This window comes from Mastacembelus armatus, chromosome 13, assembly GCF_900324485.2.
Source record: "Mastacembelus armatus chromosome 13, fMasArm1.2, whole genome shotgun sequence".
NCBI lineage: Eukaryota > Metazoa > Chordata > Actinopteri > Synbranchiformes > Mastacembelidae > Mastacembelus > Mastacembelus armatus.
This window is the reverse complement of record NC_046645.1, coordinates 10,704,229-10,730,044: the sequence shown is the minus strand read 5'-3', so window position 1 is coordinate 10,730,044 and position 25,816 is coordinate 10,704,229. Positions and strand designations below refer to the sequence as shown.

At 40.4% G+C, this 25,816-nt stretch overlaps 1 protein-coding gene across 1 annotated transcript in view; it reads left to right on the top strand.

Moving 5' to 3' along the window:
- LOC113138376 (protein jagged-1) overlaps nucleotides 1–25,816 on the top strand; it is a 36,222-nt gene that overhangs the window by 5,467 nt on the left and 4,939 nt on the right. The window contains exons 3-9 of the mRNA XM_026320744.1: nucleotides 14,407–14,464; nucleotides 18,684–18,932; nucleotides 20,693–20,753; nucleotides 21,642–21,772; nucleotides 22,882–23,001; nucleotides 23,192–23,305; nucleotides 25,347–25,460. Coding sequence (XP_026176529.1) covers nucleotides 14,407–14,464; nucleotides 18,684–18,932; nucleotides 20,693–20,753; nucleotides 21,642–21,772; nucleotides 22,882–23,001; nucleotides 23,192–23,305; nucleotides 25,347–25,460 — 847 coding nt within the window. The remainder of the gene's footprint in view (nucleotides 1–14,406; nucleotides 14,465–18,683; nucleotides 18,933–20,692; nucleotides 20,754–21,641; nucleotides 21,773–22,881; nucleotides 23,002–23,191; nucleotides 23,306–25,346; nucleotides 25,461–25,816) is intronic.

The window sequence follows — 25,816 nt, the reverse complement described above, 5'->3', positions numbered from 1 at the left end:
GATGTGCCAAGATTTCTTTGCTTCACCACTTCAGCTAAATGTTTCTTGGATTCACAATATCACAATAAATCCCAATCCCATCATATGATTACACAGAATCTCCATTTTGGTTTACACAGTAATGTTTTTCATCCCTCAATTTCCTCAGTCTTTTCTGTCCATTGAAGGCTTTAATGTCTTGAGCTCTCCTCTTCTCCATCCAGCCTTAAGTTTTTGTACTTATGTTATAAATCCCTTCATTGCTTCCTTCAGGACATATTGAACAATCTACATCTCGATCCAACATCACGCTTTTGGCCGCTCCATCTTGTGTCCTCATTAAAGAGCAGACCGATTAATCTGCCATTAGTGCAGCACTCGGAAAGTGTGGCCGAGAACCAGATATCGATTATTCACTCCACCTTTACTTTTTCTCCTCCAGCTGTCCCTCTGGCTTTAGTTTATTTCAATAATGCAGGCTGAAGAGAAAAGAAGAAAACGACACATAAACCTTCATAAGTTACAATGCTAGTAACTTAAGTCACTTTCAAACAGAAATGTCAATGAATATCCATTTCAAGCTTTTTCAATGTCTGGACTTTTAATAGAATAAAACATTAACATGTATTTGATTATATTTTCAAAATTTTCTAGAACAAACAAGCAATTGTGAGTTTAGCCAGTAAATGAAATAAGTTACAGGCCTGTTATGTATACCTGTTAATCTCATATAGTTGTATTTGTTTTGGGCCTTGAAATTTTTACATAAAAAGAAAAGAAAAGCAATCTTTGATAGCAGTGAGTGGCACACTCACTCTCATTTGGCACAGTTCTTATGCCCCGCCGTTCACGCCATTTTCTATAAAGCCATCAATCTCACTGTCCACTAGCCACTTCTTTTCTGGACTGTTCATTTTGGCAATCATTGCTTGTTTATCAGTCAAACTAGTACTAGAGAGAATCCCACCAAAATGACTTGGCAGCGTTACAAAAGAAAGAGACACAATTTTTATAGGGATTAAGATGTTATGTTTGTTTTTTACTTACTTCATTTCACTGGAAGAAATCTTTCCCTTCCCTTCCTTTCTTTTTTTCAGCCTGTGATCGCTCCCAGCAGGGCTGACTTCTTTCTCATAATGAAAGCATTACAGAAATGACAGCAAACAGCTTTGTGATTCGAATTCCATATTGTGTTGTAATAATGTTTGCAATATTGCCCAAAACCTAGGTGAAGCTTCAGATACACACAGACACACATACACACCCACTCTCTCCTAACATGAGCGGATTAAAAGATCATGGGCCCCTGGGCAGAGATGTCTAAAAGACCCTCACCCCTCCTACACAGGAGCAAAGACCCACAGACTGAAAGAGTGTCTTTGTGTCTTATTAGTCATTTTGCATGCATATTTAGTTGTGTTACATTTCTGGCTATCCTATGCCCTTATTTTGTGATTTTGCTTTCTTGTGATTTCTCTTCTTAGTAAGTTTTTCAGCTTTTGTGGTTGTTTTTGCGTCTGTTTGTAGTAGTAGATGTTTTGTGCCTCTTTTTAGACATTGTGCATCTGCAGTTGTTTGCATCTCGTCTTGAATCTGTTCAATGACGTTTTATATTTGCGTTTACTGGTTTTGCATCTCTTTGTAGTCCTTTTGACTGGTTGGTTGGGGTTTGGGATCTCTTTCTAGTTGTTTGATTCATTATGCAACAAGAAATATTAATAGTTACTTCATATGGTAGCTTAGTTTTGGGGCCCGATAATTCGGTAATTTAGTACTCAGTGATTCTTAATGCACCCACACTGACCTGAGCGCACACACGTCACATATAAGCGTGTTATACAGACTTGGCTTAGGTTTCTTCTTTTTGATTAGTATCAACCCACTTACCTGTGAGACTCCCTGTCCCAGAGCCAATTATCTTCCCTTATCTGTGTACTGTTTGCTTTTGTGTCTGGTTCTGTGTGTGTGCTTTATGCATACTGCATGTGGTTGTCACACTTTACTTGTGGGTTTTTTTTTTCCCATCCTGTACACTGGAGAGGTGTGTGATTGGCAGGTACGAGTGTGAGAAAGTTCTCCGTCTACCAGGATCAGTTTCAGGGCTGGGCTGAAGGGGTGAGGGAGCTGGGACACGCAGTGGCAGTGGCAGTGGCAGTGCATTTTCGACTGAAAGACTCGCTTTATCTGGCCATCTCAGCAAGGTGGAGGGTGGTAGGATGGAGGAGGGTGAAGAGGCAGAGGAGGAGGGAGAGTGATCTCCCTGCCCCAGGTGAGGGGGATGAACAGGTGAGTGTAGTGATTATAAGGAAAGGCGAGCTCTTTCTATCCCTTGCCCTCCCTTATTTGTTCAGTCTTTCTTTCTCCCGCTAATCTCTACAGGGAAATGCGTGTGTGTGTGTATTTGCTTATGAATGTGAGCAAAGTAGTAATTCGTTGCGTTTTGTTTGTTTTGCGTATAAGGTTATCAACATGGCTTGGGGGGGTTTATCCTTGTTAGATTGCTGTAAGTCTGCGTTGTGATTGGTATGCTTAATATCAGGTCATTGTTCTGTCACAGTGGTTTCACCATCTTGTTAGGAGAATTTATAACAAATCCAGACATGAAATTAAGATCCAGAGCCATGTTGTGATCATCTTCTCACACTCCGGTGTCATCAGGGAGTGTGTGTGTTCTGGAGGAGTGGCTTTCGAGAAAAGTCAGAACCAAAGGGTGGGATTTCTCTGGGTGTCTACTTGCTTCTCCGTGCTCTTTTTTCCAGGATTGCCTATGCTATTCTTAAAGCCATCCATGGTCAGCTTCAGCGCCGTGGGGCCATAGCCACTGTTGCAGAGAAAGACCGTCATACAGCAGAGAGAGTCTGTACAAATATGTGTGTGTGTTTGAGCTTGCATATGCAAAGAGGAGTGTCGGCCAAAAACTAACATACAGTTACAGTTGTGCATCTTTTGTGCACCTTCATTCGGTTTATATGAAAAAAAGAACTTGAGTATGAGGACAGGCTGGAGTGTATATCACTGCAATTACTTTTTGCTAGACTCAAATCTGCTTAGCATTTTGATGTTGATGCTGGTCGAAGTGGAGCTAAATTTAACAACTTTTCATAATATAGTATTAATAAATGATAAGGTTTTGTGTGTAGAAGTTTAATTTGCAAAGCTACGACTTGGCAAGTAATGGAAGTTAATTTCATTTTGAAAGTGTAGCAGAAGTTTCCTATATATTGAAATAAAGTAGGCCCGCAAAGCTACTTTGTATAATAATCTTTTAAAAACTGCTTCCTACAATACAGTACTGTCCTCCATGACTTTTCCACATACAGTTTTCACCTGAGCTAATTTTTACCAAAGAAAGTAAAGTCTCTGTCTTCCAAAACTCCTCACAATGCTATTTCTGAAAAGACACACTGTTGTTAAGTTTGTCCACTGTACTGAGGTAACAGCACATTAGTGAGATACAGTTAAACCTTGGCACAAGAAGCTTAAATCTTAGTATTGCTCACCCCTGGAAGGAATAAAGGGGGGGGGGGTTATTTCTGTTTATGAAAAACTAACTCAGGTTGTGTTTAAGCTGACAGGGAACTTCCTCACCAGGCAGCTTCTTGTCACAGAGGGCACTAAGTTTTACATGCAAAACGTGGCCGTCATGCAAATGCGTTCAGGTGTTGCTGCTGTGGTCTGAGTCTTCGCTGCACTCTCTGCCTGCTCTACTGTTATTCTGCTGTGATTAGAAAAGCTGAGGGGAAATTTGTCCAGTGAGCAGTGGTGGGAGAAGTTCTCAACTTGTGATAATGAAAAAAACCCTTTTACAATTCAAAGTCCTGCATCCAATAATATTGTAAATAATTAATAATATTGTCTTTCACATATGAACAGTTAAAATCATTGTTTGTCAGAAAATGTTTCCTGTGAGTGAAGTTATAAATCTATGCTCTTATTAGATTGTTAATGCAGTTATGTGTAAGCAGCATTATACTGCAGCTACCAGTAGCTACTCAGGGTGGAGCTGGTTTTAACTGCTTTGCATACAGTCATGAGATTATTAATGGGGTAAAAAAAAAAAAAAAGTTCAGTGAGACAAATTTTTTTTCATGTTTTTGAACGTTTCTCTAATCTTTCGGTTTTGTGACATATTCAATAATTTCAGCATTTAGGGCCTGAAAGTGATTGGAATAACTCTAGGAAGCTTAGAGAGGAAATTTTTCTTCAGTGGAACTGCTGCAAACTCATAAACATCTGGAATGTAACAAGGGGCCCAACTACACACAAGTTGTTTTTTTTTTTTTTGTTTTTTTTTTTTTTTATAAATGGTCACAAGTCACAGGCCAAAAATGTTGGGAGCCACTTTAACAAGTATAATTTATTATTTTAGATTTAAAGGAATAGTTTGCCACTTACTCCATATCTGGCAGAAACTTTGAGGATTCATACCGCTTTAATGTCTGCCCATTAAATAGAGGGCAACAGTACAGTTAGCTTAGCTTTTTATGATTATTTTCTGGCATGTTGCCTTTATTTAACAGTCACTATAGAGATAACGAGGAAACGTGGGTAAAAAGAAGTGTGTCCTCGGTGTCGAACCACCGATATCAAACTGCTCATTTTTCTGATTACAGTAGATGTAGCACATGAAACAGGGAGCTTTATTTAGGAATGCTGTTATCACCTTTGGGCAGTGGCAGGATAAATGGCTGCTGTTTGCTGCACTTTAACATATAGAGACACAAACATGGCAATTTAGCATATAGTCCCAAAATGTCAGTGCTTTTGTAAAGTCCTAACCCTGAAAATAACTAGTAGGACTGACTACATAGCTGTCAAACACATGTAGTGGAGCAATAAGTAACGTATTTCTTTCAGATTTTCTTCCTAAGTGAAGTAGAAGTGAAGGTGGCAAAATGTAAATACTCATGTAAAGCATAACTACATCAGAATTGCACATCTACCACTGAAAGTTAACAGATGAGACTCTATATCATCCTATGAGACCCACACACACACACACACACACACACACACACACACACACACACACACACACTTTGTTGTAACCTGTGCATTCCTGCTGTGTGGGAGCCGAGCCGAGGGAGGTCAGTGAAGGGAAACGATAGGAGAGGAGCATAGTTGAGGCTTTCTTTCCTTCCTGAGTCTCTCTTTCACTCTTTCTCCTCTTGTCGTTTGTACTCTCTTCTCTTTTGTTCCCTAATTGACTCTGCTCTGCAGCCTTGCATACCTGTGTGTATGCTGATACTGTTGTGCACATTGTTTGTACGTACACACCAGCAGGCATGTGCGAACACACACACACACACACACACACACACACACACAGACACACACATTTTTGCTCATAACCTTTTCAGTTTTCCCACTATAGACACACCCAGACACACTGACTATGAATTCACCAGCCAACACACACAAAACACAAAGAAAGTTAATTCCATCAGGATTTGGAGCTTGTGTTTTTTAGAGATAAGTTAATAACTCAGGGGCAAATGTCTCAAGGGAAGCATGCTTTAATGATTTCATTTGTGTGCAAATTGGATTGAGAGTTGGAGTCTCTTTATTAGAAGAGAAAATAGGCAAAGGAACCTTGATTTACATGATCACTCTGAAATTACAGTGTGTCTGCCTTTGGATGTGTCATTGCATGTCATTGAATGCAGATTGCAGGTATACAATCTTTTAAAAGGATACACAGGTGTGATTACAGCAAATAGTTTCCTTTCAGTGCCTCTGCTCTCTTTCTCTCCCTATCTTTAACCTTCCTTCCTCCACCTCCAGCCTGTATTAGCCATCATGTGTCTCCCACACACGCATTGTAAACCTTATCAGTGTCACTGCCCTCCAGTGACGTTCAGGCACATCACGTCCATCGCTGCACACAGATGTTTCAGCAGAGCTCTCAGAGATCCTCCTCATCTCCTTCGAAATTCAAAAGAACCAACCACAAACATTTTGACATCACGTTCTTACTGCAGGGCTCAATACAATTTCAACCCTTCTCCACCTCTGGTTTAACAGTTCCTGTCATTCCTGTCTGCTGAGATACACATCATCTTTAGCTACAGTATGACTGACTTAGAGCACAGTGTGTCAGTGTCACATGAAAACCCTCTGCTCTCATTCTGTCTTTCTGATGGGTGTAGTCCATTCCCACTTTATTGCACCTGTCACATCACTGGAAAGCCATTTAATCCTCTTTATGGTAACATATAGCATGTTTTAATACTGGATGTATGTTAATTACCCATCTGTCTATCTCTCTGGTCAGTTTTTGTGTATTCTTCTATTGAAACAGGCAAAGTATGAATACGTAACGAATCATTATTGCACATCAGTTTGCATGGTTGGTTATTTTGTTGAGCAAAGTCTGCAGAATTGCAGACTCATGGAAAGAGAAAATAATGTTGCATTGTGTCGTGTGTGTCTTTGAGGTGAAATGTGATAAATACTTTTCCTTTCTGGTAAAACATTTGAAAAGCTGAGCTTTGAACAATTTAATTCCTGCTTCCTCGATGCTGATGCTGGTGATCTTCTTCTCTGTGCTGGCTGAGGGGGGGGGGGATTACTGCCAGCTGTAGATCAGTGGAAAAGTGTTGCAGGAATGTGTGTCGTTATCACACAAAGGCTCGTGCATCCTCATACTCTAGTACTACACACACAAAACAAGGACCCACTCATAAAAATAACTGCTCCATAGAGCAACACAGGTCAGAAACATCTCATTCATTTTTTACACTTGCCAGCAAGTCAGCACCTCAGAGGTGGAGGTCTTAAGTACATGTAAATACGAATGAATCTTGGGCAATAAAATTTCTTGCTACAGTCAAAGACCATGCTGGTAGGTTTTATAGGTGGACCTCCTTTCTCTGGTGGCAGTGTTGTTCTAAAACCACCCTTAAAAAAGTTAAGTCCAATAAAATGTCAATTATTTTATTATTATTAGTTTTTCATTGTAGCCAATTGTTTAGGAATATCACAACACACACACATGTGAAACATACAGCCTTTTGTACAGATGCAGCACACCACTCCCAGACTTCTTCTATTTTCTCACTCATAGTGCCACTCTGAAAGTGCAGCCGTGAATGTGACGCATACAGAGACTAGACAAGGTGATTTCCTGCAGAAGTCTGAGAGGACGTGGTGGGAGCGGGGTTCGGTGGGGAATGTGGGCGGTCTGTCTAGGTTGCGGTCGAGGATGTGAGAGAGGGATGAAGGGTGGTAGAGGCAGGTGAGATTAATAAGTGAAAGGGTAAAGTTGATCTAAGTGCTGTGTTGGGTAAGAGAGGAAAGTGCAGGGAGGGAGGTTAGGGGATGATCTCAGTGTGAGGCACAGGTGTGTCTGTTGTAACGGCTTATTCACACTGCTGAGAGAATCACAGGCTATGGGAGGGGAAGGGAGGGAGATGATGGGAGGACAGGATGGAGCTAGGGCAGGGCCACATGGAGGATGGGTGCATGTGGTATCACATATATTATATATTACTATATATTAGTTCTAAATGGTTTGAAGTAGCTGCTAAAGCTGATCAATCCTACAGGAATGTGACAGACAGACAGGAAAGAACAGAGAGAAGTGGAAAGTAATTATGTACATTTACTCAAGTACTTAATTAAGTACTTGGATTTCCACTCCATGATACTAGATATTATAAGATTAGTACACACATATTTTCCCATTGAATTGTGCATCCAAACGTTTGACTGGTAGTATAATTTGTTGACCCTCTTCATCATGGTTAATAATATATATGTGGTTAAGGTCAGTTTCATTTAACTAGGCTCAATGATGCTCATATATACTATATTATATTAAAAGGAACCTTGAACTATATTATAAACAACTGAACAACTACGCAAATTTGGCCCTTTAGATTTATCTAGTGTCCCTTTTTAAGGGGCCCAATCTCCAGGTTAGCAATCACTGACCAAAAGTAGCTAAATCTACAACACCAGCACATACTGTTGCACTGTTGCATCAGAACTGATAATGCAATAATAATATATCAGTCCAGGTCAGGGACATGTTTTTGCAGAGCCAATAATTTTACCTGTAAGAAAATGTTAGTGATAATAACGCTGCACTTTTACTGATGTAAAAAGGCGACAGAGCATTTAAAGGAAGACAGACTGATGACAAGGTTGGAGCCGTGGTCGTGTGGTGAATGGGAAGTGAGGGAGAGCAAAGTGGGGAAGATAAAGTCTGATGCTCATTATTTTAAGAACGAAAGAAAAACAGAAGAGACGGCAAGAAGGCGACAGCAGAGACATGCAATTATAGAGATGGGGTCATGGGAGCAGGGTGGGGTGCACGGCTGCACACCGGGGGTCTCATTCCTTGTCTCATTTGTGTGTGTGTGTCTCTGTGTGTGTGTGTTTTCTATCTGTGGTTAGTATTGGAGATGTTTTGAAATTCTCAAATTAGTCACCATAACATCATGACTCTTAGTCTTCGGGTCACTTCATGATCCAAAGAGATAGATTTTTTTTCATTGTTATGATAAGCCAAGAATCAATCAATAACACAATAATCATGTGTGACACCAAGCTGCGTTGATTGTAGGTCTGTGGGGAGCCTCAGTGGTCAGATGACATTTTGTTTTATGTTTGAGCTGAGGACAAACCAACATTAAATGCTGGATCTTTTCAGGTTTTTGACCTTTTGCAGTATTTTTCTCTCCTTTGTACAAATAACATTACACTGACAACAAGCTGCATGGTCACATTTATTGTATGTACTTCTCTGATGTAAACTTGAAGCTTTGTCTCTGGAATAGTAATAGCATTGTTACTGTGGTTACCTCCACTACTAATTTGTAGTGCAGCTATCCAATCCGGCTCAGGCACAGCTGCTGTCATGACAACCGTTTGCATGTTTGTGTGTGTGTGTGTGTGTAAGTTTGACCTGTTTGCATATATGTGAGTTGGTAATTACTTGCGCTTGATGATGTGTCATGTGTATAAAAACAACACATATTCAGCTGCACATAGTGATCGTGAAAAGTAAAGAGAGAGAGAAGCATTTGATGGTGATTCAGTTGTGTCTGCCGTTTGCACCGCGAGCGTTGAATTGTGAATTAGGCTCCTGTTTGTGTTTATATGAACAATGTTTTTATTGTCTTGACTGATGTTTTGTATGTGCATTGCTTTAATTAATCCACGCATGTCTTATCAGACGTGTGGCATTTAATTACAAATTGTAATTTCCAGTTTGAGAGCCCCAGATCCAAACAAAAGGCAGTAAAAGATTATCAGACTGAGACTTAGTTAAACAAGTGAGTCAAAATACAAATAATGTTTTAAATAATAAAAACATAAAGATTTATAATTTGCTTTTTAATCTAAAAAACAGAAAGCTTTGCCTTTATGACCTCTCAGTTGATAAAATAAATGAAAACTTAATTGAAAACTCAATCCCTGAGCTGTTTGACACTTTATGGGTCTGTAATCTGTTCATGTTTTATTTCACCGTTTGTTAATAATTTTGAGGGCAGTTTACTAAAAGCCACCAACTGATGCATTCAGTTAATTACTTTCACAGTAGGTCGGCTGAAGATGCTCAGTATTGACAGTTGTTTTGTAACATATTGTCTCCAATAATAAGTCAATCGTGAATTAATATTTACTCTTCTTTTAAATGTGTGAGGCATCGTTCATGAACCTATGGGGAATTGTCAGCTGAATCTGCAGCTCCTCTCAGCTTTACAGAGCTTTATATAAGAGAACACACACTGATGTGTCTGCCAGTCACCGGCTTAGACTCTGTCCAGCCAGATTGTTAAAACGGTCAAATCAATTTTCTCTGACAATTATCATTTTTTCAGCCTGTCTTTTTGAGCTCATCATCCGTGACAGAACATAGAGTTATTGGCTGCTGGACGGATTTTCTCCTGCAGTAATGACATCTAGTGAATTTCTACACTCACTTTCAGTCATCACCCTTTCATGTTATCCACAAACCCCACTTCACACTTAATTTGAATTTGGATTTAATTTCAAATTAAAAACATAATATCAGGGCCATAAGGTGTTAGGATACTGCATTTTCTACATAGTTTGTAGCAAACTAAGAAGAAAATAAAGAAACCCATTAGGAAACTATGGACCTGTACAATACATTTTGTCAGACTCTGTTATTGTTAAAGCAAAATGTGCCAAATCCTGTTGTTTGAACTCATAAATGACACATTCTGTCTAGTACAATTCATCGTGGGGGTAGTGTTTTCAGGATTGAATGAAAACATATGTATATGGAAAAATGCTACCAGGGTGATGTAGATGCCTGTGTGTGTCTGATTTGCGTGTGCATGTGTCTGGTTCTGTACAGACGTATGGTGAGCTCTGAGGGGAAATTCCTCTCTCAGGGCTGGGAGTCCTTCCTGTTGTAGAGCTGTGTTTGTACAGCCTGGCTTTGTCGGGATATCCTACCCTATCTGTCTGAGAGAGAGAGATGAGGGAGGGATGGCAGGGGGGAGAATGGGGCACCGATAGGGGGAGGGAGGGAAGAGAAGAACGGATCAGGCTGAGAAACTGGAGGGGAGGAATGAGAAGTGGAGCAATAGCAGAGCTGGTGGTCAGAGTTTGAAGAAAGGAAATCTAGGTTGACTTTTTTAAATCTTCGTTTAATAGTATTCGACATGCCATCACAAATGTCTGCACAGCGGTTTGCATAGTTTGCTCTAATCCTGAGCTTTAGCGCTGTTACACTGGTGTGAGTCTGTAGGCGAAGGGACAAGGCCAGACAACCAGACAGCCTGGGCAGCCTGAGGGAAGGGAGAGTTTATCATTCAGACTAGCTCTCATGTTTTGATGTTGTCTTGTTTTCTGTGGAGATGCCAGGCTCAGACAATGCGCACAAGTTATGGCTGTCATAAGATATTTGACTGGAAATGTTTCTGTACTGGAGCCTCTGTCACTGACCTGAAGTGACAGCACTTATCAGACTAAGATGTTGCAGAGATCTGGATCTGTATCTGTGTTCTCTGGGTACTTTAGTTTCCTCCCACAGTCCAAAGAAATGCAGTTTGGAGTTAGGTTAATGGGTGATTCTAAATTAATTATAAATTTGGGAGATTCTCTGACTTTTCCTCCAGTGTCACCATTATGTCAAAAATTATATTACAATCACTTTGATTCATGACTGAAACTTACAAACTCATAACACAATGCATGGAGATCAGGTTAACTTTGTTTTTTGCTCTAAGTAGCAAATGTTTGTAGCAAACATGCTAAATGCTGTTGAACTCCAGCATATCAACATTGTTATTCTGAGCGTGTCTTAAAGCAACACTCAGCTATTTTAAGCTGTCGCTTGTGATAAAATAATGCTTTGATAGGGTCTATTGACCTTTGCCAGAACAACCCTCCATCTCCTTTAAAACGATGAGTTCACACAACCACATGTACGGTACAAGCACATACACTGCACACACATCTTTCCCATTGTGTCATTTCCCCCTGTCATCACTTCGGCCGTTATCGTCAGAAATGGCACTAATAACACTCTAGTGTTTGTTTTAGGACGAGGTAAAAATATCACTTTGCTGACTGTGATCTTATCAGTCTTTTTTTTGTGATGTTTGATTTTCTTCTCTGCATGTGTCTCTTGACCTCGCCTGGCCTCCCGCCTGGTCATTCTGATATCACCCTGTTTCTATGATGTCCATATGTGTTTAGAAGGGTTGTTAGGAAGAACATATTATGGCTGATTCCCTTATTATTGTACAGTCTTATCAGTGGTTGTTGTTCTGATTTGAACTTGTTCACAGTGGTTAATGTGACCCTTCACGGCTTCCATACAAAACTGGGCTGACTGCAGATACACCCTTCCTGTATCAATGAACACATTGTGACTTACCTGGCTGTGTGTGCTTGTGGGTGAAGAGGTGTGTGTGTGTGTGTGTGTGTGTGTGTGTGTGTGTGTGCGTGTGTGTGTGGGTGTGTGTGTTGAGGGGGGCTGAATAAGTGAGAACAAAAGACAGGAAAAAGGTTCTGGACTTTCCACAGGTCCTCACCTGCTGTCACCATGCAGGGGATGAAAGGAAGAGTGAAGGATGTGGGAGGGTGACAGGAATGATAGGCTAAGAGATCTGTGGGGTAGGACAGGTCATCATAACTGTGCATCCACTGAATGTTTATGAAATGCTCCAGGACAGACAGGCTGGTTATACTGTGTAGTAGTCAGAAAGAAATTGTACTTTTTATACTGCTACATTTATCTGACAGTAATAAATACCATTTACTTTTCAGATTAAAAAGTTAAAAAAAAAAGTACTAGAGCAAAGCGCCCAAATCTCTGACCGAACTGTTGGTGGTTGAATTGTGTAAGATGCATTGTGGGTAGAACTGTATAGGACTAATATTGTTATAGCTGAGTGCAGTATTCACAGAAATTACAGTATTCCGATGAAATTATGAATACTAAACATTACTTCAGGTGAGAGTTGTCTGCAAAGCCTAATGACTCCAGCTGGTCCATCTGTGGGGCACCTGCAATCTGCTGGTTAATGAACTGGCTGTGAGCCCTCTGCAACCCAGCACATCTCATTAGCACCATGACTTCTAAGTATTGTATCCAATAATGTATGTGTGTGTGTTCTTCCACTTTTCCTACTACCTTTGTACCTTTTCCTATCACCTTTTCTTATTGTATCACCTCTCATTTCTTCTGCCTTCTCCTCTAATCTTTTTTCTTTTTTGTTATGACCCCTTTGTTTCACCTCCCTCTGACCTTTCTCTCTATCAAATTGTCCAACTCCAGGAGTCCAGCAAATATTATTCTGTCACGATTGCATTTCTCCTCTACCTTTCCATGCCTGTTTTCTTTACAGGCTTCACACATATTTATGATTTCATCTCCTTTTTCATTGGGTTTTGCCTTCTGTACAATTACTGCTCACCTATTCCTCCCAACTCCTCATCTGTTGCAGTACAGCTATACTGCAGGCACCTTCAATTGACACAAAAGCCCTGACTCAGTGGTTTCTGCCACACCAATTTTCACTCCCCTAACATTTTTCACGCTCACTGCAACCCTTCATCTTCTCTTCTGCTCCATGCATGTTGCCTCTTTTTGCCTCTGGCTTACTTCAGCGATGCTGCAGACCTCCTGCCCTTAACCTTCCCCCAAACCCATCTCTCCTTCACTTCACACCTTACTCACCTACTGTGCCCATCACCTCTCACTACTGCCTACCTTGCTTCATCTCCTCCCACTCATCCCCTGCTCTGGCGGTATGCTCTCTCAGCAAAGACGTGACTACACATCCACGTAGCCTTTTAGGAGCAGCCTCGCCCACAGTGCATGCACATTGTGGAGCGATTTGCATGACAGGCCCTGGTGCATTTAACAGAGGCAGGAATGAAAAGATGGAGAAACAGATAACAACAACAGAGATAGAGAGTTGTAGGTGAAAATGTTGGTCTGAATTATTCATCACTAATATAGAGGATGAACAATTGTATCAGAAAAAAGGAAGTCCTTTGTTATCTCTCCAGAGGATGATATCTCTGTAAGCTCAAAGCAGAAAATCCACCATACATCCAAGTCCCCTGCTACTGTACTGCAGAATAGGGTTATGTACTTTATCTCTATAAGGCTCTGAATTTAAATAAATATACCACTTTAATAATGTACAGTAAATGCATATAACAGTTTGTCCCAATCATGTAGGAGACATTTGCAGGCTATGGTGCTGAGTGCAAAGACAATAAAGCCCCGTCAAAGTTTTTATTTCAGTGTTTTTAGATGTCATCCTACACCCTAGCACAACAACGTCCTCCTCTTTCTCTTTTTCTTTCTGCAGAGCTGCAGGTTGAGGTTTTCTTGAATCAGCTTCCGTCCACAGCCTCGGCTTGTCCAGGCAGTGAATCACTTCTGACGCTTGTCCTTTTTTCTCCCCCCAAGACTGAGAGCAAGGACAAAAACACACACACTCAATAAACTATTTATACTTTTGAAAGTGGTTGAATATTACCATTTGTAAATGTGTGGAAAAACTGTATGTGGACCCACACTGGTAACTTATGTGTGGGTCCACACATAAGTTGTGTATGTGTGTATGTGTGTGAATGTGTCATTTCAGTGTCACACAGTTTTCTTCTTTTAAACTGTAATGAGCAGCGTGACCTCATTCCTTGTTCTGTTTTTTTACACAAATATTTTCTATGCATTCACAATCTCACAGTCTTACATACACCTACTTTATTTCAACCCATTCACTTCTATAGGCAGATTCACAAACACTACAAAGCGGATTAAGCTTAATTTCAGTTTTCATCTGTTCATCAAGAGTATGAGAATGGATCAAAGTGTAAAGCTGGACGTTGTTAGCATGTTCTTGTTGTTTAATGTGGTATTAAACTCCAAAACGCATTTGGAGAACATGTTTGGTTGATGTGTTTTCTGTGTTTTCTTCACAGAAATCCTTCTCTCTGGTGTTGGAGGCTCTGGACTATGACAATGACACATCAGAATCAGGTGAAACCTAATTTATTTTTTTTGTATGTGTTTGTGTCTGTGTGTCTGTGTGCCACCTCTATCCATGTAGAATGTAAAAAAGAGCAGTGTGACATTTACCCACAGAAAGAAAGAGACACCGAAAGTAGATTGAAGTTTTTGTGTGTGGGTTTTTTTTTTTTTCTTTTCTCCATTACAGTACATTAGCTCTAACTCCAGTCAGCTTTGACTAGTCAGACCACAGTCACGTGGTTTGATTTCATCTCACCTCTGTTTTGCAGTTAACACCAAAATCACGTTGGGCAAAACAGTTGCCATAGAGTCAGTTAAAGGCATCTCAGCTTAATAACTGTAGCTTTTTATAAATACTACTTTGATTTACGTCTTATTAAAAAACACATTCAGTTAAGATGACAGAGCATTAAAACCTTTTTTTTTTCAGTTATAGGGCAGAATCAGCTTAAGCTAAGGCTGGGTTAGGCTTGTTATAAGGTAGACGTCAAAAAACTGATTGTGTTTATAATTAAGATTTGATTAATATGTCAAAATTGATATATTTTGTAGCTCCTGGGAATTTTAGATGTATTTTTTATTACACAACGTATGACCATAAAACATTTCATATAATGATCAAATTTAAAATATCATATTCTGATCTTAACTCAGTTTTACTCAAATATGTGAGTATGTTTTTGAGGCACACAACATGAGTGCTTGTTTACAAGTATGTTTGGTTCAACATGATGAAACAATGTGAAAATATATTTGGTGTGTTCGTGTCTGTCATCATATGGGGTTAGAAGGGCTCTAGACCCTTTAATTTCCTGCTTGTTTCCTTGTTGTTTCTGCTCATAATCAGGAAAAGCTCCATGACAGGGAATGTGAGCCGCATGCTAAAAAAAGCATACACACACACACACACACACACACACAGAGTTAGAGACAGATGTTCCTATGACTTCCTCATTCCTGTCATGCCACAGTCGTCCCTTTCATCCCACCATCCTCTACCTCCCTTTCCAGTGGAAGGACTGCAGTCCTATCTAAAAGATGGCTGAGATAATGAGAAACTGGGAACCGCACCAGAGATCCTTCTCCTTCTCTGTGTTTGTCTCTCCAGTGCTTTTCCGTCTCTCCTTCTCTCTGCCCTCTAGTGCTGCTCTCATATCTTGTTTGCATTATCTGCTGTTTTCACCTGAGCTCCTGACAGCCCTTACATTGCGTTTAAAGCCGTTCACTAGGCCAGCAGCTTAGCTCAGCCCAAACACAGGAGTCCAAAAGCAGTCTGGATGGACTTATCAGGCCCTGCTGGTAATCAGAAAGGATTACTGAGCACGACTGTACCGTCTGAAACAGACCTTGGAAATAGTGAGACAATATAACATTCTTTGAGTATCAGCAATATGACCTTCACAGAACTTTATTTAAATCAAATGTAGCTTGTGCTAATATGCAGAGCCAGACTTTTGCCTATTATAGGACACCTCCACTTCATTACAGCTTAGTACTTTCAAGAAACACAAGGAAAAAAACAGTTATAGTTGCATGTTTAGCCAGATACCCCTTTATTTAGCTGCAAAACCATAAGTTAGTGCACCTGAAATAATTGGTAATAATCTCTTTCATTGCACATAGAAACTGTGGATGCAAAACTATAGAAACTGTGGATGCAAAACTATAGAAAAGAAATAATTAGGCATCATGAATTAAATGTAATTGACAGTTTCATTTCAAGAGTGAATGAAACTTATTTTTTCCTGTAATATGTTGTCATTAACTGGAATGATCTTAAAATAGCAGCCGTTTAATTTTCTCACATTCATCCTCCTGTTCATATATTTCTATCTGAGTGTAGAGTGGCAGATGTGTTCACCCGTGAATCAACCGTATTGACAGAGCACTCAGCCACAAAACTGCCAGCACTGCTAGAGATAAAGTGCAATTCAATAGTTTACATGTTACAATCTGGGCCAGCTTGTCCATAAAATTCAAGATGTTTAGGTTTAGGTCATTTTAGCCAGATGACATAAGTTCATTGAGGTGGCCTTAGAAAAATCAAAACTGAGAACAGAAAACACTTCAGTCGCAAACAGATCCTCTTTGTTTCCATGTCTATTGATTTGTTAGATATGGAATAGCAAGTGTTTTCTCTCCTGCAGTGTATTCTCAGTCACAGTCAAGGGCACTTCTCAGCAAATACCAGGCAGTGGGAGAAAATCACCAGAGGCCTATAAAAATAAAAAGATTTAGATGTTCTTTGTACCTGCAGATACTATCCCTGAGTGTGATGCTTATGTTTCGTTCGCTTTTCTGTGAAATGTAGTTTCAAAAGGTAGCGGATGGCTTCTTGTTGCTTCTCTCTATCTCTGTCTCCCCCTCTCTCTCTACTTGTGCTCGCTTTTTATTGTGCTCATCTAATAACATTAGAGTGGAAATCAGACTCGGTTATACACCTTACCTGCTGTGCTGGTTGATAATATGGTTATTATTTTTTTCACTCTTCTCTTTCGCACTTCTTTTCTGGCAGAGAAATGGTGATGATGAAATTAGCCCTTTGACATCCCAGAGTCATAAAATAATGAAAAACCCACAATGCACCGCAGTAACATGATTATGTTTTGAAAAGCCAGACTCAAATTTTGGACTGGCGATCTTTTCAGGGTGTACCCTGAATATACCAGGATAAGTGGTAGATGATGGATGGACTCTCAGATGTAGGACAGTGGGGGAACAGGGTCAGCTGACAGTTTCAATCAGTGTCCACTCTGCCCCCATTTCTCTTTAACTCTCCTAAACACATAGACAAAGACAGACACACACCAGCTAATATGTGGCCGTTTTCATTCCTTTGTGTCAAACACAGTGATCTCATCTCTACATCAGGCAGTTTATGTATGTGTGTTAATAGCTGCCTACCTTCCTCTTTGGCTCTGTTTGTCTCACACTCTCACACTACACCCTTTCATGGACTTACTTCCAACCAGTCTTTCATTTTTTGTGTTAATGTCTCAGAATCTTGTCCTTTTATCCTCACCACTAATTGCACACACACACATACATCAAGATACACAGATATACACTTGCACACACATATTTTTTAGTGCTTTGTGTGTGTCTGGTTCTCTGTGGTGTTTAGGCCCTTATGGACCTTTGGACCGTATCCTCGCTGTCCGGTTAAATGCCAGGCAGCAGGTTGTTGATCCTAGTTACATCCTAAATTAAAGGATGTAAGAATTTTAGAGAAGCCCACACACTGAGCCCATAATGCAGATAAATGGGAACTTAAAGTTATTTTTCTTTTTAAAAAATCAAAACAGCAGGATCAAATTGTTGTTTGCATGGGAAACAAACCTTTTTTAAAAGGTTTTTTAGTGATCTACACTTCAGTCGCATATCTAAAACAAAATAATGGCACTCGTATCTTAGAATCGCTTGCTTAAAATTTAATGCTTCTTATTTTTAATGTTTTAATGCTTCTCTGTGCTTGTGAAAAGTACAATGAATTGCCTGTTTTTTGAAATGTGTTATATAAATCTGCTTTGACCAGCCTGCCACATGCAAAGTGGCAGAGAAGTTTAAAACTGTACTTACTGATATTTTTATATTATTGGATCAAATAGGTACATGTAATATCAAAAGGGTGACAGACCCATGGATAATTATCTCCTGATGCCCCACACACCCCCAGCTCTGTGTTGGATAATAGCACCTTTTAGACCATCGGTGTAATTTTATGGCCCTGAACATTGCAGTTTTCATTCAGTCACATCACTCTCATCAGTGTTGTTTCCATCCACTGACAGCTGTTTCAGTAAAAAAGCTCTAGGTACAAAATTTAGTGACTAACCGGTGAACATAATGAAACATTTAACAGCTGAAAAACCAGATATTTCCCCCATACATTTCTGATCAAAAACAGTTAAAAGAGTAAATACTGGTCTTAAAATTGCGAGGTGGCCAGAAACTTCAAATTAATGCTAAAAGCATTCTGTCATGATTACTGGTGTGTAAATAGGCAAAAAAACAAACATAAAAAACAACAATTAAGGCAAGTTTAAGCTTTCAATAACAGCATTTTCAAAATGATCTACCTTAATGTGGACATGATCTGTCTTTTTCACACATTTGGTTGGTTTTAATTACAACCCATAAGGCCAAAGTATTAAATAAAACTGGATCATGTATTGTAATGTAAAGCATAAAAGTCTAAAAAGTATGTATTTTTTCTGCTCTCCCTCAGGTCAATTGATCGAGCGTGTCCTCCTGTCCTCCATGTTGAACCCCGGTGAACAGTGGCAGACATATCGTCATCACGGACGACCTCTCAGCCTGGAGTACCGGCTTCGCTTCCGCTGTGATTCCAATTACTACGGGCCTTTCTGCAACAAGCTCTGCCGGGCCCGTGACGACTTCGTTGGTCACTTCAACTGCGATGCCAGCGGCTCCAAGGTCTGCATGGACGGCTGGACGGGCCCAGAGTGCAAAGAAGGTGAGAGAGGACACCTAAATCTGTTTTGCAACATATGTCCTGTCTACATTTAGATAAATGTACAGTTCCTATATTTACTGAATTCCAGTATTTCATTTTAGCCAAAATACCAAATACCAGTTTAAATAGCTTCATAAGAGAGAATTTTCTGCCTTTATTGTTATTTTACACTGACAACACCAGCAATCCGCTATTTTTTTTTTTTTTTTTTATATTTCACAAGCCAAAAGCCAAAGCTGGTTGAGAAATTAATGGGCAAAATGGTGCCATTAGTCACAACCTCCAAAAAAGTGTACCAATTAAAAATCCTAGCCAGAATTACCAGTCATAGTAGAACAATACTTAATGTGTTCTCTGTTTTTATTGCCTGTTTGCAAATTATGGATACATAATTAATACTTTAGTTAAAAGAAGTGTTATTTCAGGGTTAGCTAGTTTTTTTTATCAATTACTGGATGAGAACATTATGGGCAATAATGGCTCTGCAGTAAATATGAAGTATGAACTTAGGGATGGCTAACTAAAGACTGGAAATAGAGAGAAAAACTAAAAAAAAACGAAAAAAAAACGAAAAAATATTTTTTGCTTTCCATTTATTTTTCCATCCGTAGTAGAGGCTTTCCTTCTTAGTGATACTTTCCAATGTTTTTCCCTGAGGTTATCCTTGTTTTACCGTCTAATTTTGCCTTCACTGAAAATTGTGGTGACTGTAATACTGTACTTCATATAATATTAAACAATCTGTGAACCAGGGATCATTTTAAATTGCTGAACCCGTTGTTTTGGAACACGACTCAGTGCAGTTCAAGAATGTACACGTGCACGATAGTTTTTATAAAAACGGGGGCCAAAACACTAATAAACATTTACATCTGTTGTGTAATAAGAATACTCACAGCGTTCAGGACTCATTACGTTGACACAGTCCAGTAAGTACACACCGGTTAGCTTCAGTGTATGTGGGAGGGGGTTCTCCATCTGTCTGTGACTCATCAGCTGGACGACCTCACTGTGTGACCTCGGCGCACTGCTATCGTGCTGCAATGGTAAAAGCGAACGGAGGAAACCGAAGTGGAAACCATGGGAACCCTGAAGGACACGCAGTTAGGACATCCTGCAGCTCTGCCCATCCATTTCACTTAACTTCACACTTCCTCCTCAGCAGGTCGTTGATTGGGCTGCAGGGAAGCAGGAAACCTGAAAAATTATCCAGGGTCCCTCTATTACCCCCTGCAGGTTATTGCCCATGATGAAGTTCATCAAGGTTTTCAGTCATGGGTTCTTCCACTGGCAATGGTGGAGGAAGTGCCTCGGTCTTTACTTAAGTAAAAGTACTCATACATTATTCTCAAAATACTCTGCCCCAAGTAAAAGTCCTGTATTGAAAAATGTTACGTGAAAGTGTTAAGTAAAAGTATGAAAGTGTAGTCATTAAAAAGTAGTAACAGTACAGTAACAGTATTAACTCAGTACAGTAAAACTGTCTGTGACTGGATGAGTAGATTATTTTTACTCATAATGTGTAGCAATACCCGCTTTACTGCTTGAGGTAGAAATATTTTTAAACTGTTGGATTGCATGACAGAAAAAAAACTGAGAACCACTGCGCTTTAAATGTTGTACAGTTGAGTGTGTTTTGAATATCCATTGATATCATGCCTGTTTTTCCATTTATGTTTAAAAGGCAGTGAACCAGATGTATAATGTCGGCACCCAGTCTAATAATTGTCTTTTTGTGTGTTTGCATGTTGTGTCCACAGCAGTGTGCAAGCAGGGCTGCCATCAGAGCCACGGCTACTGTACTTTACCTGGGGAATGCAAGTAAGAATATTTTTGTATTTTCCACTGCAGGCGCCAGAGCCAAATGTTGTCAATGCTGTCAAAATGTACAGACTCACACTATGAACACACCACAAAGCAGATTCAAGCAGCCACTACAAGAAAACACCCAGGACACTGCAGTATAGTGCAATATATTTGAGTCACATCAGAGATATGAAGCCTGCTGTAATTCCCTACACATTTTCACTCACTCTTTCTGCAGTCATTGACAGACTGTACTTATTAGGGGGAATATCTTTTAGCCTGGGTTAGAAAAACTACATTTATTCCATATACCGTTATGAAATCCTCCAGCAGTAGGAAGGTGTATTGCCTGTGCTGATGGTTCTCAAAATATCAAAACTTAATAAAGTGATACAATAGTTGACTCAGTAGCTTTGAACCTGGCTCCAACTCTTTGCTGGTTAGCGTGATGATGAGAGGAGAATTGAGGAAACATGTTTTTTTAGAGAAATGAGACAAACTTTTGTCCAATCCCTTATCTGAAGCATTCAGGGTTGTGTCGCAAAGGATGGTCTTTTGTTTCCACATTCACATCTCCTCCAAACAGCCTCTTATCTCCTCAACGCTCACTGCTCAGACCAGAAACAAATGCTGTCTTCAAGATCGTTATCCAGGATGGAGTCCAGGTCGAGGACTGAGAACCGACCAGTTAAGGGAATTGAGATGAACCAATGACAGTTCCCAAAAGTATCCTCAACTAAACAGGCGCTTCTGAGTATTTGAACTGTACTTGGCTAGATGTTAAGTCCATAAGAACACAAGCACAGATGAATGCAAAAGAACCACTTACATATAGTAAGTTGTAGTAAATCCTGTGTACATAAGATTAACAAACATCGTTCTGCTCTTGTCTTCCTCTTTGAGGTGTCACTATGGCTGGAAGGGTCCTCTCTGTGACCAGTGTGTGACCTTCCCTGGCTGTGTATATGGGAGCTGCACTGAGCCCTGGCAGTGTGTGTGCGATGTCAACTGGGGAGGACTATTGTGTGACAAAGGTCAGACCTGATAAATTTCTGTTGTGGAAAAAAACACAATCAGACATTAACAAATGGATTTCCTCTCTGCTTGTCAGTCTGTTTCCCATTTACATCTCAAATATGTAGCTGGATTGGTGTGTACTCTGACTACAGCACCATCATTAACCGGCACAAACACTGCCAGTGTTAGTTCCAAAAAATACATACCAAAAAAATGAGTGAAAGGCAATTTACCTAGTGTCCCATTGGCATCGTCCTGTAAATTTTTTTTTTCTATTTCTCCCCTTATAGTCTGTAAAATATATACTTTCATGGCATATAATGTATTTTTTTACCCTATCTGAAACAAAAGCTATATGAAATTCAACCTGCAAGTTGCTGAGTTCACAAGTCTTGGGTAACAGCCTATATGTTGTGTGTGTGCGTGTGAAAGAAACGTGTATGTGATATATACGTTTGTAAGGCATTGTTTTTCACACACCCTCCCAGTCATGATGTGCTGACCTTCTGAATGAGATAGGGCAAAGCTCCTTCAGGGCTTTACCCTCCACTTTTCCCACCACACTGCAGCAAAGGTCCTCCAACATTATCCCTGAATACAACCGCCCACCACCCACCTCTATCCCAGTGTGGGAGCTGGAATCCAGGAGCCAAACGAGCACCCACGAGACGGTGCATTGTGCTGAGGAAAGTCGATAGCCTTGGGTAAATTGAAAGTGAGCAGGGCTGGGCTGGGTGTTCTTAGCTAGGTGGGGTCATTCAGAAAGGCTCTGTAAAGAGCTGTGGTGAGACAAAGCGACTATGTGCATGTAGGAGATCATTAAGTAAAGCTTTAATCAGTTGTAACACTGGAGACAACAGGCCCTGCAGCAACTGGCCTGCACAGTCAGCATGCTGAGCCAACCTGGATATGATTCGGCCTCTGTGCAGGGGGTGCCCTGTGTGTGTGTGTGTGTGTGTGCATTACATGTTTGTGCTGTGACAAAGTCAAATTGAAAACTTGGATCCATCTGCATCCTCATCCTTGATTCCCTATATACTTTTCTGCAGGCTCATGCTGTGAACTAAACCACTAAACCATAGTTTCTTATTTGTACTTATATATATCAAACTTTTCCTGCTTTCAGACCTGAACTACTGCGGCACCCACCAGCCCTGTAAGAATGGTGGGACTTGCACCAACACTGAACCAAACGAATACAAGTGTGAGTGTCAGGAAGGTTTCAGAGGACGCAACTGTGATATTGGTGAGTGTGAGTACACCACACAGGCACATAACCAAGTTAGTTTAATCAGTTTATGTGCCTACAGCAGAATACAGATATGAAGCAAAAGAGATACATGGGGAAAAATGAGGAATGACATATATGTCACAAGTAGCAAAAGTCAAAAACTTTGAAGATTCCCACGTCCTCTGTCTCTTTCTCCCGCCATCAGTCGAACATGCCTGTTTGTCGTCCCCATGTATGAATGGAGCCACGTGTGTTGAAGACCCAATGGGCTTCAGATGCATCTGCCCCGAAGGCTGGACCGGAAACACCTGCGCCGATGGTGATTGTCAACGCCACACACACATGCATGCACGCATCTTACTTACACACACAAGTCTGAGCTGAGGGGCTGGGCAGTGTGAGATTGTTTGCTGGATCAAAGCCAGTGTGTGACTAATCAATCTGAGAATGGAAGCTAAATTAGTCTGAACATAAACAGCATCAACAGCAATCAGTGATGTGTCTCGCCCTCTGTCTGGCCCTCTGTGAGTGTGGCCATGTATTTACATCAGCAAGAAAAGGAAGACACTAAAGTGGAGCATCTTTGATCAGCTCTGTTGATTTGACGTTAACAGAGGTGACAGAGGTGATCAACTACACGACACTGTTCCTCAGGGTCCGACCTCACAGACAAGTGAATGCTGTAAGCATAATCATTTGTGCAGCCACATCTGGTTCCCCTTTAGTGTGTGTGTGTGTGTGTGTGTGTGTGTCTGTGTGTCTGTGTGGGAAAAAAAAAGTTGCTTTAGACCAAAGCTTCTGCGAAATGAATGTTGTGTAATGTAGTGTTATCAGATTTAGTTTCCTCTGTGGTGAAACTGAGGCCGCTGCTAAACATAACAACAATACACACTTGTGTTTAGAACAGGAATTACATGTTGTTGTTGTTGGCTTTTGTCCTCATCAGATGTGGTGACATCAGTTTACTGTACAGTAGCCTGATATTTTTTCTAAAACATACTAGACCGTTAGACTGTCTAGCTGCTCATTTCACAAGACAACATTTCACAGCCAACATATATATTCTCTCATCTCTTGTAAGAGCTCCCGTTTTGATGTTTTGAAGTGTAGATAAAGGTCAAACTGCAAAGTAACAGCTGAGCGGTCGGAACAGTGTGCCTTGGGCTCCATCGTGTCGTCTGTCTGAGCATGAGGTTTACGGTTTGTGTGCTGGGGATTTTACATTCATGTTGTGTGTGGTGAGGAGGTGAGATTGGATCACACAGGTTACGGTCTGTCAGAGCTATGTGTGTAAACAAGCAGCGTTCCACTTCCTCCGCTCCCACCTCGATCAGGATGAACAGCACCGCAGGTCAGTCGCTGGCATGTAAACAAGAAGCGTTTTTATCAAAGGGAGAAAATAAGAAGAGGAGAAAGATAAACACAGTGATGAAGGAATAGTTTATTTTTACTCTGGTTAGCCACTCTTCTTATTTGTTTGTGAACACCAGTCAATCTGCGAATCCAGAGTGGGGGGCCTCTCAGGGGAATACACAGTGAAAGGATTGTCAGGCTTGCAGGGAATGACAACTGAAACCACAACACAGCTCTGTTTTGAGACTAGATTTATATATGTGTATATAAAACCCATATTAATTAAAGGCGTCTTTGTTTGTTGTAAATTCTCTGTCTAGTCTAGTTTTGGTGAGAAGTGCCGCTAGCTTGGTGGGATTATTGTTGCTCAGGGTTGGAGTTAGGGTCAGGAGAATGGAAAATTATTGTTCTGCAGGGTTAGATAAATGAATAAAAAAGGTTATGAGAGAAGGAGTTCTTGAGTGACAGATGTATACCACAGAGATATGCATGGGAAAAGTTGTGATGCCTCCACTGCACAAATATGCCACAAATATGTTTAACAGGAAGTTACTGCATGCATGGTTAACCCCAAAAACAAGAGCTTGTCTCTTTATGCTCCTTCGTCTCACATTTTCTGTTTTTTTATGTTTTTAATTCCTTTTCAGTGGCGTGGAACCAGGCATGGCAGATTCATTTTTCTATTTAACCCTGTGTCTCTCTCTTTATACGTCATCCCTTCCTCTATTTAAATTCACTGGTCCCTCCCTCCTCTCTGGGAAAGGTGTGAGGTGTTTCCCATGTGTGTGCAGCAGATGATTGTTTTTTATCACTGTTTGCCCAGAAACCAGAGCAACAGAAAAGAGAAGGAAAACATCAGTCACCAGAGCATCCGCATGCCAATGCAGCAGATCAGATCACAGTGCCGCATATTTACACTCACTCAAAATGTGTATTTAAACATTCACAATCATTTATATTCCACGAACCAGCCGTTCGTGTACAATATTTTCTCTTTCTCTTCCCAGCGGTGAAGTGGTGTGATCGGAGCCCTTGCGGCCGCGGAGCCACATGTCAGGAATCTCCTGGAGGTTACCGGTGTCTCTGCCCGCCTGGATGGACCGGCAGGACGTGCCAGCTGGGTCAGTGGGTCAGGATTAAACAGCTGTGACTATATGAATAAATTAAACAAAATCATGAGAGAAAAAGTTAGGTTAAGCAGAATGTCAGTACTAGGTAATCAGATATTGTTTTACAGAGGAAGAACCAAGACATTCATCCCAGGTTTTCATTTAATTAAAAGGTGCCCAGTTGTTAAAGAGGTCTTTGAAAGGAAAATTTACCGTTTTATGAAAAAGGCAGAAAAAGCACACTCTTAACTGTTTGACGTGCAAAAATGAGGACCATTGACGCTAGAGTTTTTGTTTTGGAGATAATTTTTCATGATTAAAGTGTGCCATTGTGGTTATTTATAGTGTTGTCTTAATGAGATAATTTG